At 37.3% G+C, this 13,690-nt stretch overlaps 1 protein-coding gene across 3 annotated transcripts in view; it reads left to right on the forward strand.

Annotated features, from left to right (window-relative positions):
* efl1 (elongation factor like GTPase 1) overlaps window positions 1–13,690 on the forward strand; it is a 292,867-nt gene that overhangs the window by 259,215 nt on the left and 19,962 nt on the right. For all 3 annotated transcript variants that reach the window (XM_060883929.1, XM_060883912.1, XM_060883920.1), the window contains exons 16-17: window positions 6,976–7,107; window positions 10,498–10,645. In XM_060883929.1, the coding sequence (XP_060739912.1) occupies window positions 6,976–7,107; window positions 10,498–10,645 (280 nt within the window). The remainder of the gene's footprint in view (window positions 1–6,975; window positions 7,108–10,497; window positions 10,646–13,690) is intronic.

Raw genomic sequence — 13,690 nt, forward strand, 5'->3', positions numbered from 1 at the left:
TTAGCTGTACTTAAAACATCGGGTCATTGCTCAATACTTTTATTTCAGCCAGGCAGCTGTAGATGATGTGGTTACAGTGAAGAGAACATCAGCTGAAGTAAAAATGGCAGTGTGCCTCAGGCTCCAGAGGGGGCAATAAACAGTAGTATAGTCACACACACACACACACACACACACACACACACACACACACACACACACACACACGCTTCTGTGTCCTGTCTGGTCACTTCATCCACGTATGAGAATGCCTGGCTTTAGTGCTGCAGGGGAAAGAGGAGAAGACGAGGTCTGGTGATGTCATTATTACAAGTCATGTGATATTTCTCAGTCTAAGTCTCTTTAAAAAATCTCTCACTCTTCTTGACAGCACTTCATGACTCTCTTATGTGTTGTTTCTTGTTTTGGTTCTCTGCTTTATTATCTGCCTTTTGCCAGAAGGTAATCCCGAGACAGAGAGCTGTCATTATAAAAAGTGCTTTAAAGCATGGTCTAATAAACACTATCATGTTGTTTGTTCTTCTGATGAGCTAAACACTCATCATAGTCAAAAAATAGTCATCCTTGTTTCTCGATTAAGACGAAGAAATGACGTCATCCCGGACACTATTCTTCCTTAAAAAGGAGGCAGCTTCCTGTTTTCCCATGCTTCCCATCCTGAAATGTGTCATCTGTGAAACATCCTGTAGAAGTTATACTCATATTCAGACACTTAAAAGAACAATAGCTCCTTTAGATGATGCTACTTCTAGTTATCATCATGCGCTCAACACGGAAGAGAGTACACTAATGATGTCATAAGTATGTCAAGATACAAATCTCATGAGACATATCAGCTTTTAATGTTAGCAAACCAACAAAGCTTTTGCTGCCTGTGCAGGTTAAAACACTAAGCGATTAGCGGTAAGCCTTTTTTATTGCAGACTTTACTGCCTCCAGGTGCTTGCCGCATGAATAGGATTAGGGCTTGGGCTAAAATAGTCCTTTAATAAAGCCGGTCTGAGACGAAGCGCTCTGACTTAGGGCTAAGTTACACGGTGAACCTGGCTTTCTCTTCCAGACCTCTCGCTCTACGTGCTAAACCATATTTAGTTCCAATTTTGCTGCAGCTTCAGTGACACTGATGGTGATTACGGTTTAAGGTGCAGATGACCGGGTGAATATTACAGCCAACTGGTAGACCTTATAGTTAAGTTAGAGATGGAGTTGAGGGTTCGGCTTTTATTAAAGGATTCAGAAAGCTGGTGGATTCGATTCAATTCAAGTTTATTTGTATAGCGCTTTTTGCAATAGACATTGTCTCAAAGCAGCTTTACAGAACATAAACATAGAACAGAAGGTAAACATAAGGAATAATATAAAGAATTAATATAATAAATAATAAAAATTAGATATATTTAGTTCACAATGTGTATGTATTTATCCCCAATGAGCAAGCCTGAGGTGACTCAGGCAGCAGTGGCAAGGACAAACTCCCTTAAATTGGTAAAGGAAGAAACCTTGAGAGGAACCAGACTCAAAGGGGAACCCATCCTCATATGGGTGACACTGGAGGGTTTGATTATAAATATACAGTCAAACAGATCTCCTCTTAGTATCATAGAGTCTAACTGGAGCTGTTAGATCTGTAGATGTCTCAGGATTCTCACATCTCACATCGCACGGAAGACAATCGGAGCTGGTACAATGTCTGGATGCCTCGGGATGGGTAGAAAGAGAGAAGCAGTGGAGAGGGATTAACGTATCTGCTGTTCATAAAAATGGGCAAGTCTGATGTAATAGTGCACAATATTATGGGATGTATTATGTGTACGTCTGACTAAAGAGATGAGTTTTTAATCTACATTTAAACTGGGAAAGTGTGTCTGAGCACCAAACACTGTCAGGAAGACTATTCCAGAGTTTGGGAGCTAAATAAGAGAACGCTCTACCATCATTAGTGGACTTAGATATTCTGCGAAATACCAGAAGTCCTGAGTTTTGTGATCTTAGAGAGCACGAAAGATTGTAACGTGTTAGAAGACTAGTTAGATATGTGGGAGCTAAACCATTAAGAGCCTTGTATGTAAGTAGCAGCAGTTTGTAATCAATTCTAAACTTAACAGCTATGGATGTTCCACTTGTGAGGACATGAGGTTTGGGATGTTACAGTAAAGCTTGGTCACAGGATTTTTATATTTTTATATTGCATTAAAAAGCAAAAATCACGTGTTTTATTTATATATATATATATGTATATGTGTGTGTATATATATATATATATATATATATATATATATATATATATATATATATATATATATATATATATATATATACGTATATATATATATATATACGTATATATATATATATATACGTATATATATATATATATATATGTATATATATATATATATATATATATATATATATATATACATATATATATACATATATATATATATATACACACACATAAAATTAGTTTTTTTGCTGGTTTTTTTTTTTTGGTACACTGCATCATGAACAGGCCTCCATTTTTATTTTTATATTTATTTATTTATTTTTTTTTTTTTTTTGCTTCGCACTACAACAGACCTCTCTTTCTACTACTTTTTTTGTGTAGTTTTTTTTTTTAATCATTAACGGTATTTTTTTTTTTTTCATGTCTGCATTGGCATGCTGTCCAAGGGTCAATATTTATCAGAATGCCTACACATTTCCACATTTGAAATTCTTATGTCAGGATGGCAAGGCTTAATTACATTGATGACATAACACAAGGCACAAAACATACAAAAACACATGCACACAACAAGCAAGTATGCTAACTATTCCAGCTATGCCATTGAATTCAAAAAAATCCTTTTTCAAAATGTATGTGGCCACCTGACCATCACAGCCATATGTGGGTTTTTCGCGAACCACTGCCACAAAAGTGAATTGTACAGAATGCTGTAGCATTTACAATTTCTCTTCAATGGAACCAAGGGGACCAAGTAGGCTCCAGCATGACAAATGCTCCTGTGTATAAAGCAAGATTCATGAACCATGAACATACAGTTTGTTATTGTTGGTGTGGAAGAACCCCTGCACAGAGCCCTGACCTCAACCCTACTAAACACCTTTGGGATGAACTGGAACACCGACTGCACCCCAGACCTCATCATCCATAATCGATGCCGGACCTCACTAACGCTCTTGCAGCTGAATGAACACAAATCTCCACAGCCACATGTAGAAGTTATCATAAAAAAAAACAAAAAAAAACGGAATAAACGTGGAATAGGATGTTTGACAAACCCATAGGTATGGCTGGTCATGTATCCTCTTAGTTTTGGACATATGTAAAAAATATTGCGCTAGGCTAAAGTCAAGTGTTAAGTGAATAATTGGACATAAGAATAGAGGAACCGACATAGAGGCTCAAATCTGCCAATTCTAAACCTAACATACTTTTTTTTAAGTCAGTATGCTTCCCACTGCAAAACGCATTAAAATATTGAAAAGGAATGTCATGCAATTATTATTTTTTAACAAGGCAGATTTCCTGTGGAAGCAGTTCAACACCAGTTAGCAGACTAATCTAGATAAACAACTGGATATTCTTCTGGATGTTTTTTTTTTTGTATTGATTGAAGGATAATCTGCACAAAACTGGAGAAAATGATGGTTAAAGTGCTGAAAACTGGGAAATATTTTCTAAGTCAAAGTATATTTGTCACATACACTTGACTCTGTTTTTATGACCTCTACCTCACAGTCTCTATATCTTATACTGTGTGTAGTCGTGTATGTGACGCATAAAACATTAGGGAACAGCAGAAATTAAAGAAATGTACTCATAGAACACAAAGACTATAAATAAACTGTGTAATATAATGCATTTATATATAAAAATATACAATAATAGATCTAAATCAGTTATTTCAATTCAAAATGCTTTTTAGAATGTTGCTCTGGAAATAAAAAGGTCTTGGTGAGACATTCTGTGGCTCAGTACAATGACAGAATATCAAAGAGTGCCACTAATTCCTGCCCTATTTTGAAGCACTTATTGTATATAGAGAGTAAGAAGACATTCTGGATTAGGCCCTTAGGTGTAAAGAGTGTGGAGCATTTGTCTTTCAGACAGTAAGGACACAGTGATCACTGGAAAGGTGCACAAGCCTTGCCCTCAAATTTTTCAGTGTTAAATCCCACACTTCGCTTGGTTCCTGCTGGGATTCTAGTGGATAAAAGTCAGAAAAGTTTGCCTGCTGCTTTGAGGTAGCTGACTGGCTTAAGCACATTAGCCCTGCCCTCAAACCCACGCTCTCAATTTGATGTGTTGATTAGCCATCAGTCAAAAGCAAAATGGGTGAAATTTTATATTTAGAAACCGTATCTGTGTGTAAGTGGCCACTAAGACAAAAGATTTTCAAGATTAACCTGGTCTCTAAGCTGTCGAATGGCACGTGAGCTCACTTTAGAGCCGTAATCATATTTATGATTAAATAAATTTGATGAAAGAAGCTTGAACTGAAATAAAAGCGACATTTGTCACTCTTGGTTGCTGAAGTGTAAACGAACATGATGTGACTTGGTATCTTCTTTACAAACAACACAGGGGTCCATGATTGGCTAGTGTCACTGTGATGGAAAGAGATGAAAGAGTCTGCCTTCCCTCCCACCCAGGGAGCATGCCCGGTGTGCTCCGTCCCAAATCGATTCCCGTCCCCTCCCTGTGTTTGCAGTGTTTTCCCTGTTAAGAGTTTTTTTGGGTGCTACAGATTCCTTTCCCAGTCCACAGATATATGTAAGCTGATTGGCATCTCTAAATTGTCGGTAGTGTGTGATTGTTGCCTGCAATAGGTTGGCACCTCATCCAACATGTCCCTCGCATTGTGCCTTGTGGATAGACTCCAGTCTCACCACGACTACAGTGTAGAATAAGCAGTAAAGAAAATGGCCTGTTCAGAGTTCAGGTCAGTTTTGTATGTTCTCTTCATGACAAGTGTTGAATTGAATCACAGATCGTGAAAAGACTTCTGTAGCTTGCCCTTTTGTAGGTTTTCTTTGCCCTCTCTTCTTTTCCTCCTCCACTTTGCCAAACAGCACAGAGACCTGACTGCTAGCTAAAATGTTCTTAAGACAGGATCACATTCTGGTCATCCTTAGTCCTCATTAGTTTATCAGGTTTAGTTCATTTCATTTAGCAGAGAATCTGAGAGGATGATCAAATTTCCAGGGAAAGGGTGTGGTGTTCTAACAACATCTCGTAACACCCTATACCGTTAGCCTTTGGCTAAAATGTATGCTATTAGCTACAGTATGTTCTTTCCTCAGCCCTACTCTTTGCTATATTCACTTTACAGTGGTCAAACAGCTTCTTCCGATCTGGCTTAAGTGTGAAGTGATGGTGCAAATGACAGCACTACACTATACTTCTCTGTACTTTGTTCGGCTTTGTCAGCGTTTGTTAGAGTGTTCTTGAAGCCATGTTAAGTGAGCTTGTGATACAAGGCCAGGATAAAGTGATTCATTGCTCCAGTGTATGATCTTCACCCACAATTCCCTCGTAACGAATCAGGTCACATGCTTCTACATTATTATATTATAGCTCACAATGATTTTTATTTGTTTGTTTTTTTTTGTTTTTAGCATTCAAAAGATTTGTCAGTATTTAAAAATACATGAAGTAGTAAAGGTGTAACAGAACTTAGCATGCAGCATAGCATGAAAATGAGACGACGTGCATAGTGGAAATCAGCATTCTATTAATTATGCATGTAATGCAGTTGAACTGATTGAACACCAGAGGCAACCCAATCTGAGCAATCCATAGAGTTCAAATATACACAGAGCATGCTGGTCACACTTTTTACTGGAGACCCTGCACGTTTCATCCACGAATCATCTGCACTTTTTCATCAGATTTTATGGTTACACTTCCACATTGTAGCCTTTAGACAACTCTCTTCACTAACAGCACCAGCCTCGTGTCTCTGTAGTCTACACAGTGCCCAAGAAAGGGGCCACAAAAGCTGGGCATTTTAGCCCAATTTGGAAAACCAGTTAAAATGATGCCTCAGACACTGATACACGTGATCACTTTTTATATATTTAATTAATAGCGGTATTATTATTTTTATTTTTTTTACATTAAACTGCTGTTTCTTGAAATTTTTGGATTTATTTACTTTTATACTGGCACAAAACACACATTTTTTTATGATTCAGGGGTAAAAACACTTTACATTCATATAATTTTTTTTTCAATTTTTTTTTCAAGTAGTACAAAATATAGAAATGAATCGAATCATTAATATAACATTGAATTAAATAAAGTTAGTTATAACCAATGTATCATATTTTAATTTTTTAAGTAAACATTTAGTTAAGTAAATTAATTTAACTAAATTAAGTAAACATTTAGAAAATGTGCAGAAGAAGCATCAAAATGAACCATTAGCGCACAAAATATTCTTTTTTTTTTCAGGTGGCCAAAAAATGAGTTGTTGTAGCTTCTGACAAACTACTTCTTTGATTGCACTCTACACTGACACACTCAACCACACACACGTGCTTTTCTCTGCATAAGCCGTTGGTGCTTCGAGTGACAGTTTGGCCCAAAGTGACATGTACAGTTTCCTCTTTCACCTGAATGTAGTCCATCAGCCAAGACACAGAGTATTGAGGCTTATTTATCTAGAAAAGCTTGTAGCCTAGGAATCTTGCACACAATGTGTAAATCATCACACACACACACACACACACATGCACACACCCACACACACACTTAATTTCAGGGTGGTTATTTTATTCTTTTCCTACAACACGCCTCATTGTTTCCTCACTCGTTTCTTGCTGAAATTGTTCTTTCAGTGCTAAGAAGTTATCCATGTTTTAGGTTTAATCTTGCATTTAGTTGTTCTGTGTGGTGTCCATTTTGCATTATGGGTAATTTTACTCCTGACAGTGTGTTGTACTGTTTTGTGGTTGCTCCTGCAGGAATCGGTGGGATGGAGGAGTTTATTCTAAAGTCAGCCACCATCTCGACCTCGGCCGCGTGCCCCCCCTTCACGCCACTCAACTTCGAGGCCACCCCCATCGTCAGAGTAGCGATCGAACCCAAACATCCCAGTATGTATTTGCATGACACTCATGCACACACCAAAATGTGATATAAACAGAAGTGTGAAGATGGCTGTTCTGGCCCGAGGAAACAAATTTGGCTGTGAACAGTTGAGAATCTGTCCATCTGTGCAAGTTATATCTTAGCACAGATAAACATAATTTGGCTGAATGAAGTTTTAGCTAAAAAACTCTCTTATGCAAGCAACTTTTTCAGATTTAAACACTAGATTTCACTTGAAATTCTATGAATTCATGCAAAGGACTAAGGGTTTATACCTTAAAAGCAAAGGACTAAGGGTTTATACCTTAAAAGTTCAGAGGTATTGCCAAAAAGAATTAAAATGATCCTATTCAACACGTTTTATTGCGAATAAACCACAGTAACTATGCTAACTTGGTGTGTAGCATTAAATCTAACATTAAAGCCTCAGGAACGCTAAATACATTATATTATTTTTATTTCTGAATAAAGGTTAACTGTGAATTAGCTAAATATACTGAGCTGTAATTTAAAACCCCCTGTCTACTAAATTTCTAATAGGAAAAATCTGCAAACTTCGAAGTGTGAAATACATGAGGGTAATTTGCTTAACCTGACTGGTATATCTAAACAAATCATAATAATAATAATCATATGCATTTGCTTGTTATCTATATTATTAGTTGGGTAGCTCTAGTGCACAACAAAAGAAGTAAAATTTAGACAGCAAACATCTCAGAGGGGCAAATTGTGTACATTTAATGTCTGACTTTAAATATACACACAGCTTGATTGTTTTAAGTCTTAATTAACAGCATGCAGCAGACAAATGCTACATGGCACAAGTATCTTTAGTATCATAGATGCCATGTTAACCACACGAAGCTCACAGTAATACTTGCCCTCATATGGAACTCATTACTGCAGATGACGGTTAAATGTTTCCCGTTTTAGAGCACAAAGGAACTGACTGATTAGACACACACACAGAGCTCATTTCAGGAGTGAAGCTTGTTCCATGCTGGTTCAGGATTATTTAGTTTGCCATAAGGTTATCTGAGGTCATTAAAAGTTAGATGAAGCAAGAATACTTTACACTTTACACTCTTCCAGTGTGTGGCTATAACCCAAATATCAAACTTTTGTATGATTTCCAAATGAAGGAACTAGTGGCCTTGTGGCTGAAATGAACAAGGTGTCTATGAGGATGCCGCTACCACCAATTAATCAAGTCTTTCTAATGACATATTTGTATGCCTAAAATACTGTTAAAGTATACTTCAAACTAAAATGAAGCTATGGACAAACTCTTTCAGATATTTGACTTCACTGTGACCTTAACGCCGTTTTGATCAATTCCCAACTCTAATCAGTTCATCTGCTGATTACATTAATAATTCCACATGAATCTCAAAAACATTCAACCAGTTATTCTTCAGAATCTCGAATAGTCAGATAGCCAGACAACCTGAAAACATAACGATGTCCACCACCTTAAGAACCCATGAAATAAATAACCCATAACCAATAAGACAGCTAAAACTAGAAAGTGATTTGTTAAAACGTATTACAAACGGTTCAACTTTTATTATGATAGAAACAAATAAACATTAGCCATATATTAAAAGCTAATTGATTAGCATTTATAGCGCTGCTGTTAGCAAGCATATGTCTGGACATATGAGTGAGGATTAGAGAATGTGAGAAACACGTGTGAAATTTATTACAAATCACTGATTTACAAATTCTTTGTTTTCGAAGCAGTACACACTGTAAAATGAATAGTCAGATTTTATGCTTTAAAATGACATTCAACATATGTCATTCAACAAAATATCCCCCTTCCCCCACAAAAACTATTCAGATAGACAGGGCTGGGAAACAAATAGTTAGCAACATGCTATTTGGATATTTTAGTTGATTAGCCCAGCTTCTATGCTTGTTTGAGGACTATTACTCACAGGACATTCATTCTGTCATCTTCCACACGACTTCTCAAGCAATTTTCTCTTTTCACTTTGTCCTCTGGTTTGCTCATTATAAAGCAGAATATGCACTGATATGCCTAATATTGTGTTATGCTCCTTGTCCCACGCAAAACAGCTCTGACCCATTGAAGCATGGACTCAACAAATAAGTGGCACTAAGATCCTTTAGGTCTTGTAAGTTGCTTTATAAATGAGCTGGTGAAAGAATCCACTGCCATTAAGGAATATTGTTGACATGAAAGATTGAACTGTTTCTTCATTACATTTAGGTAGATGGTAAATGTTTCAGTAACATCCAGAATGACAGGACCCAAGGATTCTCAGAATAAGATCTCCCAGAGCATCACACTGTCTCCACTGGCTTAGTTTTTTCCCATAGTGCATCTTCCATATCTTTCCAAAGAAAGTAACTCACACTCACCCATCTGTCCAACTGATGTAAAAGAAAGCATGATGGCTCAGACCATGCCCCCTTCTTCCATTGTTCCATGGCCCAGCTATGATGCTAATGTACCAGTGGTGGACAGGGCTCAGCATGGGCACTCTGAGCAGTATGTGGCTACACGGCTACATACGCAGCAAGCTGGATGTACCAACACCTTTCTATCATAGCTAGCATTAGCTGTTTTTAGCAAACAATGCTACAGTAGCTTTTCTGTGGGTTTAGACCAGACGGACTAGCCATCACTCCCTACTTGCATCAGTGAGCCTTGGGGGCCATGACCCTGTCACCGTTTCAGTTACACTTTTGACCGGTACAGGCCATTTTGGAGATGCTCTGACCAAGTTATCTAGCCATCACAATTTGGCCCTGCTTCCAGTACAAGGGCTCTCACTGTAGGGGTAGTTCTACCTTCTAATTTGCAACCCTGGGTTATGTTATTTCCAAGAGATCTTGAGGCATGATAAGTTTTATCCTCAAAGGAAACACAAAATCACCCAGAGAAAGATGCAGCAGTTTTTTGCTACTGCTTTTTAGTCCTTTTTCCAATGCAGTTGAAATAAGACTTTTGAAAACCTCTCACTGGTTTCTCGTTTCTAGCCTGCTGCTAAGCCTTCTTCCACTACCTAGTGTCTGTTACTATACATTAAATAGTCCTGTATGCTCTCACTACTGTGGGGGTGTGTTCAGAATATCAAACACATGTGCATGTGTGATTTCAGATACTGTGTAATAGACTGTGATGTGCGAAAAAATGGGCACTGAAGAGAGAAATAATAAGAGGTGTGTCCTATGTCATAAAGGTGGAATGGTGCTGATGAATTGCTATTCTGCTACTATATATAACTGTTTAACTTTGTGTACTTTTGAGGTGACCATGTAATGATATTGGCATGCAATTTACAAAAAGTTTACTCACAAATATAATTTTGTATCTCTCTCTCTCATTTTTTGTGTGTGCACGCTAAACTTTCGTGCGTGTGTAGGCGAGATGCCCAAGCTGGTGCGGGGGATGCGTCTCCTGAACCAGGCTGACCCGTGTGTGGAAGTTTTGATCCAGGAGAGTGGAGAGCATGTACTTGTCACAGCAGGAGAGGTTCACCTGCAGCGCTGCCTTGATGACCTTCGTGAGAGGTAGACGCGCGCACACACAGACACGCACACACAATTTAGAACTTGTATACACCCTGGCTGCTCTACACATTTGAAATCCTGATCATTAGTATATTGTAATGTATTGTATACATTGATTGGTAAATATGCTTGAGCTTGTTAAACCTGTACATCACACCAGCACACAAACACTCTCCCACCTACCTGTGATGAGCTGCAGCTGTGTTTATAGGCTTGCTTTTTATTCAGTAAGCATGAGAGTGACTGAGATTGAGATGCAATGTGTGGTTGATTATTAGGGGTGAATAGAGATTCAAGGAATCATTTTAGACCATGAGTGACAGCTGATTTGCACCACTGATGGTTGGGCATGAAGATATGCTGTATTTATTATAGGTGTGTGTGTGGGTGTGGTTGTGTGTGAGAGAAAGTGTGTGTATGTATGTGTGTGTGTGTGTGTGTGTGTGTGTGTGTGTGCGATCTTCAACAATCAGCTAGTGCTGTGATTACACACTACCTACAGCTCCACCTCTTTCCGCTCTTACCTTTAACCTTGACTGAGACAGTAATGAGACAGAAACGAAGTGATGTTGGGACTATATAGATTTTCCTTTACTGCTAAATTACCTTGACAATGGTGGCAGAGCAGTATACAGTATACATACAAACTTTGTGTATACGTATGCATAAATGGTTGGATGATCTATCATCCATCTCCTGATAAACTGTCACTTTCAGTATGCTTTTTGGTGAACATTGTATCTGAGAGATTGTGATCTTTTTATTCATGTTTCATTTTTTTTAATTAGAATAAGCTGAATAAAACTGAATAAGCATCTGTTTTTGATATTTCTGCCATTTTGATAGTTGTAAAAGAATTGTGATATAGTAATGAATATTATAAACAATATTAATAAAAAATATTGTTGTTCATAATATTAATATGAATATGTTACAAGAGTGTGCTACAGTCTTCCATCTTTCTTTACCTCTAAAATATTTCATATTGTACAATATTTTATCTTTTTACAACCAAGGTAACAGGGGGCTAGTAGTAGTTGCAGTTTCTAATATTTTTTGATTCTACAAATATCTAGAGCTGTATTTCTTGATTAATTTTATTTATTATTTTGGTCCTTTCCAAAGTTTTCTTCAACTAATACTTCTACAGGACTATTAACTAGGATTAATTATTCTCTCTATATTTTTTGTTTGTTTGTTTTGACCCCCAAATCACGCACCTGTACTATTCCAAGCTATTCTGTACAGTTCGTCTGGTTTGTTGAATCATTTTGAGTTTGTATAGTCGACTGCAAGCATTTGAGGCTTTCAATGCCTTGTATCAAGGATTCAACTCTTTTTCTTTTAGAATCTCAGGATTTTTTATATGAAAAATTCTGGATTTTCTTTTTTATAAAAAAGCAGGATAGTTACTTTAAACTTTTAAAAATTAAAGACTTATATAAATATTGCTTCAATGATCACACATTTATTTGGTAGATACGACATTTTTGTACAGCAACAGTATAATGATCACTTCTAATGAATATTTTACCTATTTTGGCAGTGTCTTTGTGCTTTCTATCAAGCTTTGGAACTGCATGGCATGTGGGCTTATAAACCCTAATTTCCCACCTTTTAATGCTCACTTTCACTTTAGTTCTCTCTTTCACTCGTTCTGTCTCATTCCCTGCATCATTACATCTTTGTGAAGCTCATCTGGAGTTTCACTGCTGCATGTCCAGATCAATACACTTTGAAGTGATAGTTTGTGCCTGTAAAGTGTTGATGCCTGTGTGTCTCTGCTCTGCTAGTGCTGCATTCACGCTGTGTGTGGGAAAACATTACTATAAAATGACTAAAATAGGACTGTAGTGGTCATTTTTTAGGATTAGAGGGTAGGGGATAGAATTAAAATCAGTACGGTACTGTTTGCAATTGAACGCTTCAAAGTATGAACACTTAATATCAAGGCTGTTCTCTAAAACCTGAAATCTGGAAGCAACATCAATCCCATTTGCTCTCAGAATCCACAAGCTGTCAGGAACATTCCTTTGAGAATGAAGTTCAGGTTGACATGATTACCTCACATAATTGCTGCAGAACTGCTGGCTGCGAAACTCTCATTCTACAACATCCCTAAGGTTCCCTCCTGAATTCAGATCTGGTGTCTGGAGAAGCCAGTGAAGTACACAGAATCATTTTCATGCTCATGGAGTCATTATGAGATGACGTGTGCTTTGTAGAATTATTATTCTGGAAGTAGACTTTATAAGATGACAGGTGACATCTGATTGGTACTAATGTGCAAAGAAAACATTCCCCACATCATTGCATCACCTCCACCAGCTGAACGGTTGACACAAGGTAGGTTTGTTTCATGGGTTCATGATGCTGATGCTGAATAATGACGCTACCGTTTTCATCAAGGTTTATCAGATTTCCTGCTTCTGGTTTCTGAGATGCTTTTCTGCTCACCACTTGTGTAAAGAGAGCTTATTTGAGGGACCCTTCTTGTCATTCCTCTCTTTGAATGGCACCATTCATGGAAAGCCCACAAATTTAAGTTTCTTAAATATTCGAACTAGCTTAGTCTATTTTATTATTTATTTATTTATTCATTTATTTATTTCATCTGTTTTTCTATGATGCTTTACTTTTAAATCCTGTTTATTTAAAATGGCAAGCTGAATGATACACCACACATAATTACCATTGAAAGTCTGCCGTTTCCTACTGAGCCTTTAAACTCTTTATTTCAATCTCAAGGACTAAACACACATTAGCATAAAGATGCATTTATTCATCAGAACAAGAGATCTAATGAGTTTACCTGTGCACCGTTTGTCTTATGCAACTAATAAAGACTAAACAGTATTTCTGCTTTCTGAAGGTCCTGCTGATATTTCAATGTACTAATAAAGTACATCAGAAATGCATTGCAGAAATTGTAATAGTTAAATCGTGTCTTCGCAGATATTCTTTCGGATCAAAAATGAACATCGTTTATAAAATGTGTTTCTGAGAAAAGCTTTACAAAGCTATCCAGGGGATATGGACGTGGAC

Source organism: Tachysurus vachellii, chromosome 1 (assembly GCF_030014155.1).
Source record: "Tachysurus vachellii isolate PV-2020 chromosome 1, HZAU_Pvac_v1, whole genome shotgun sequence".
NCBI lineage: Eukaryota > Metazoa > Chordata > Actinopteri > Siluriformes > Bagridae > Tachysurus > Tachysurus vachellii.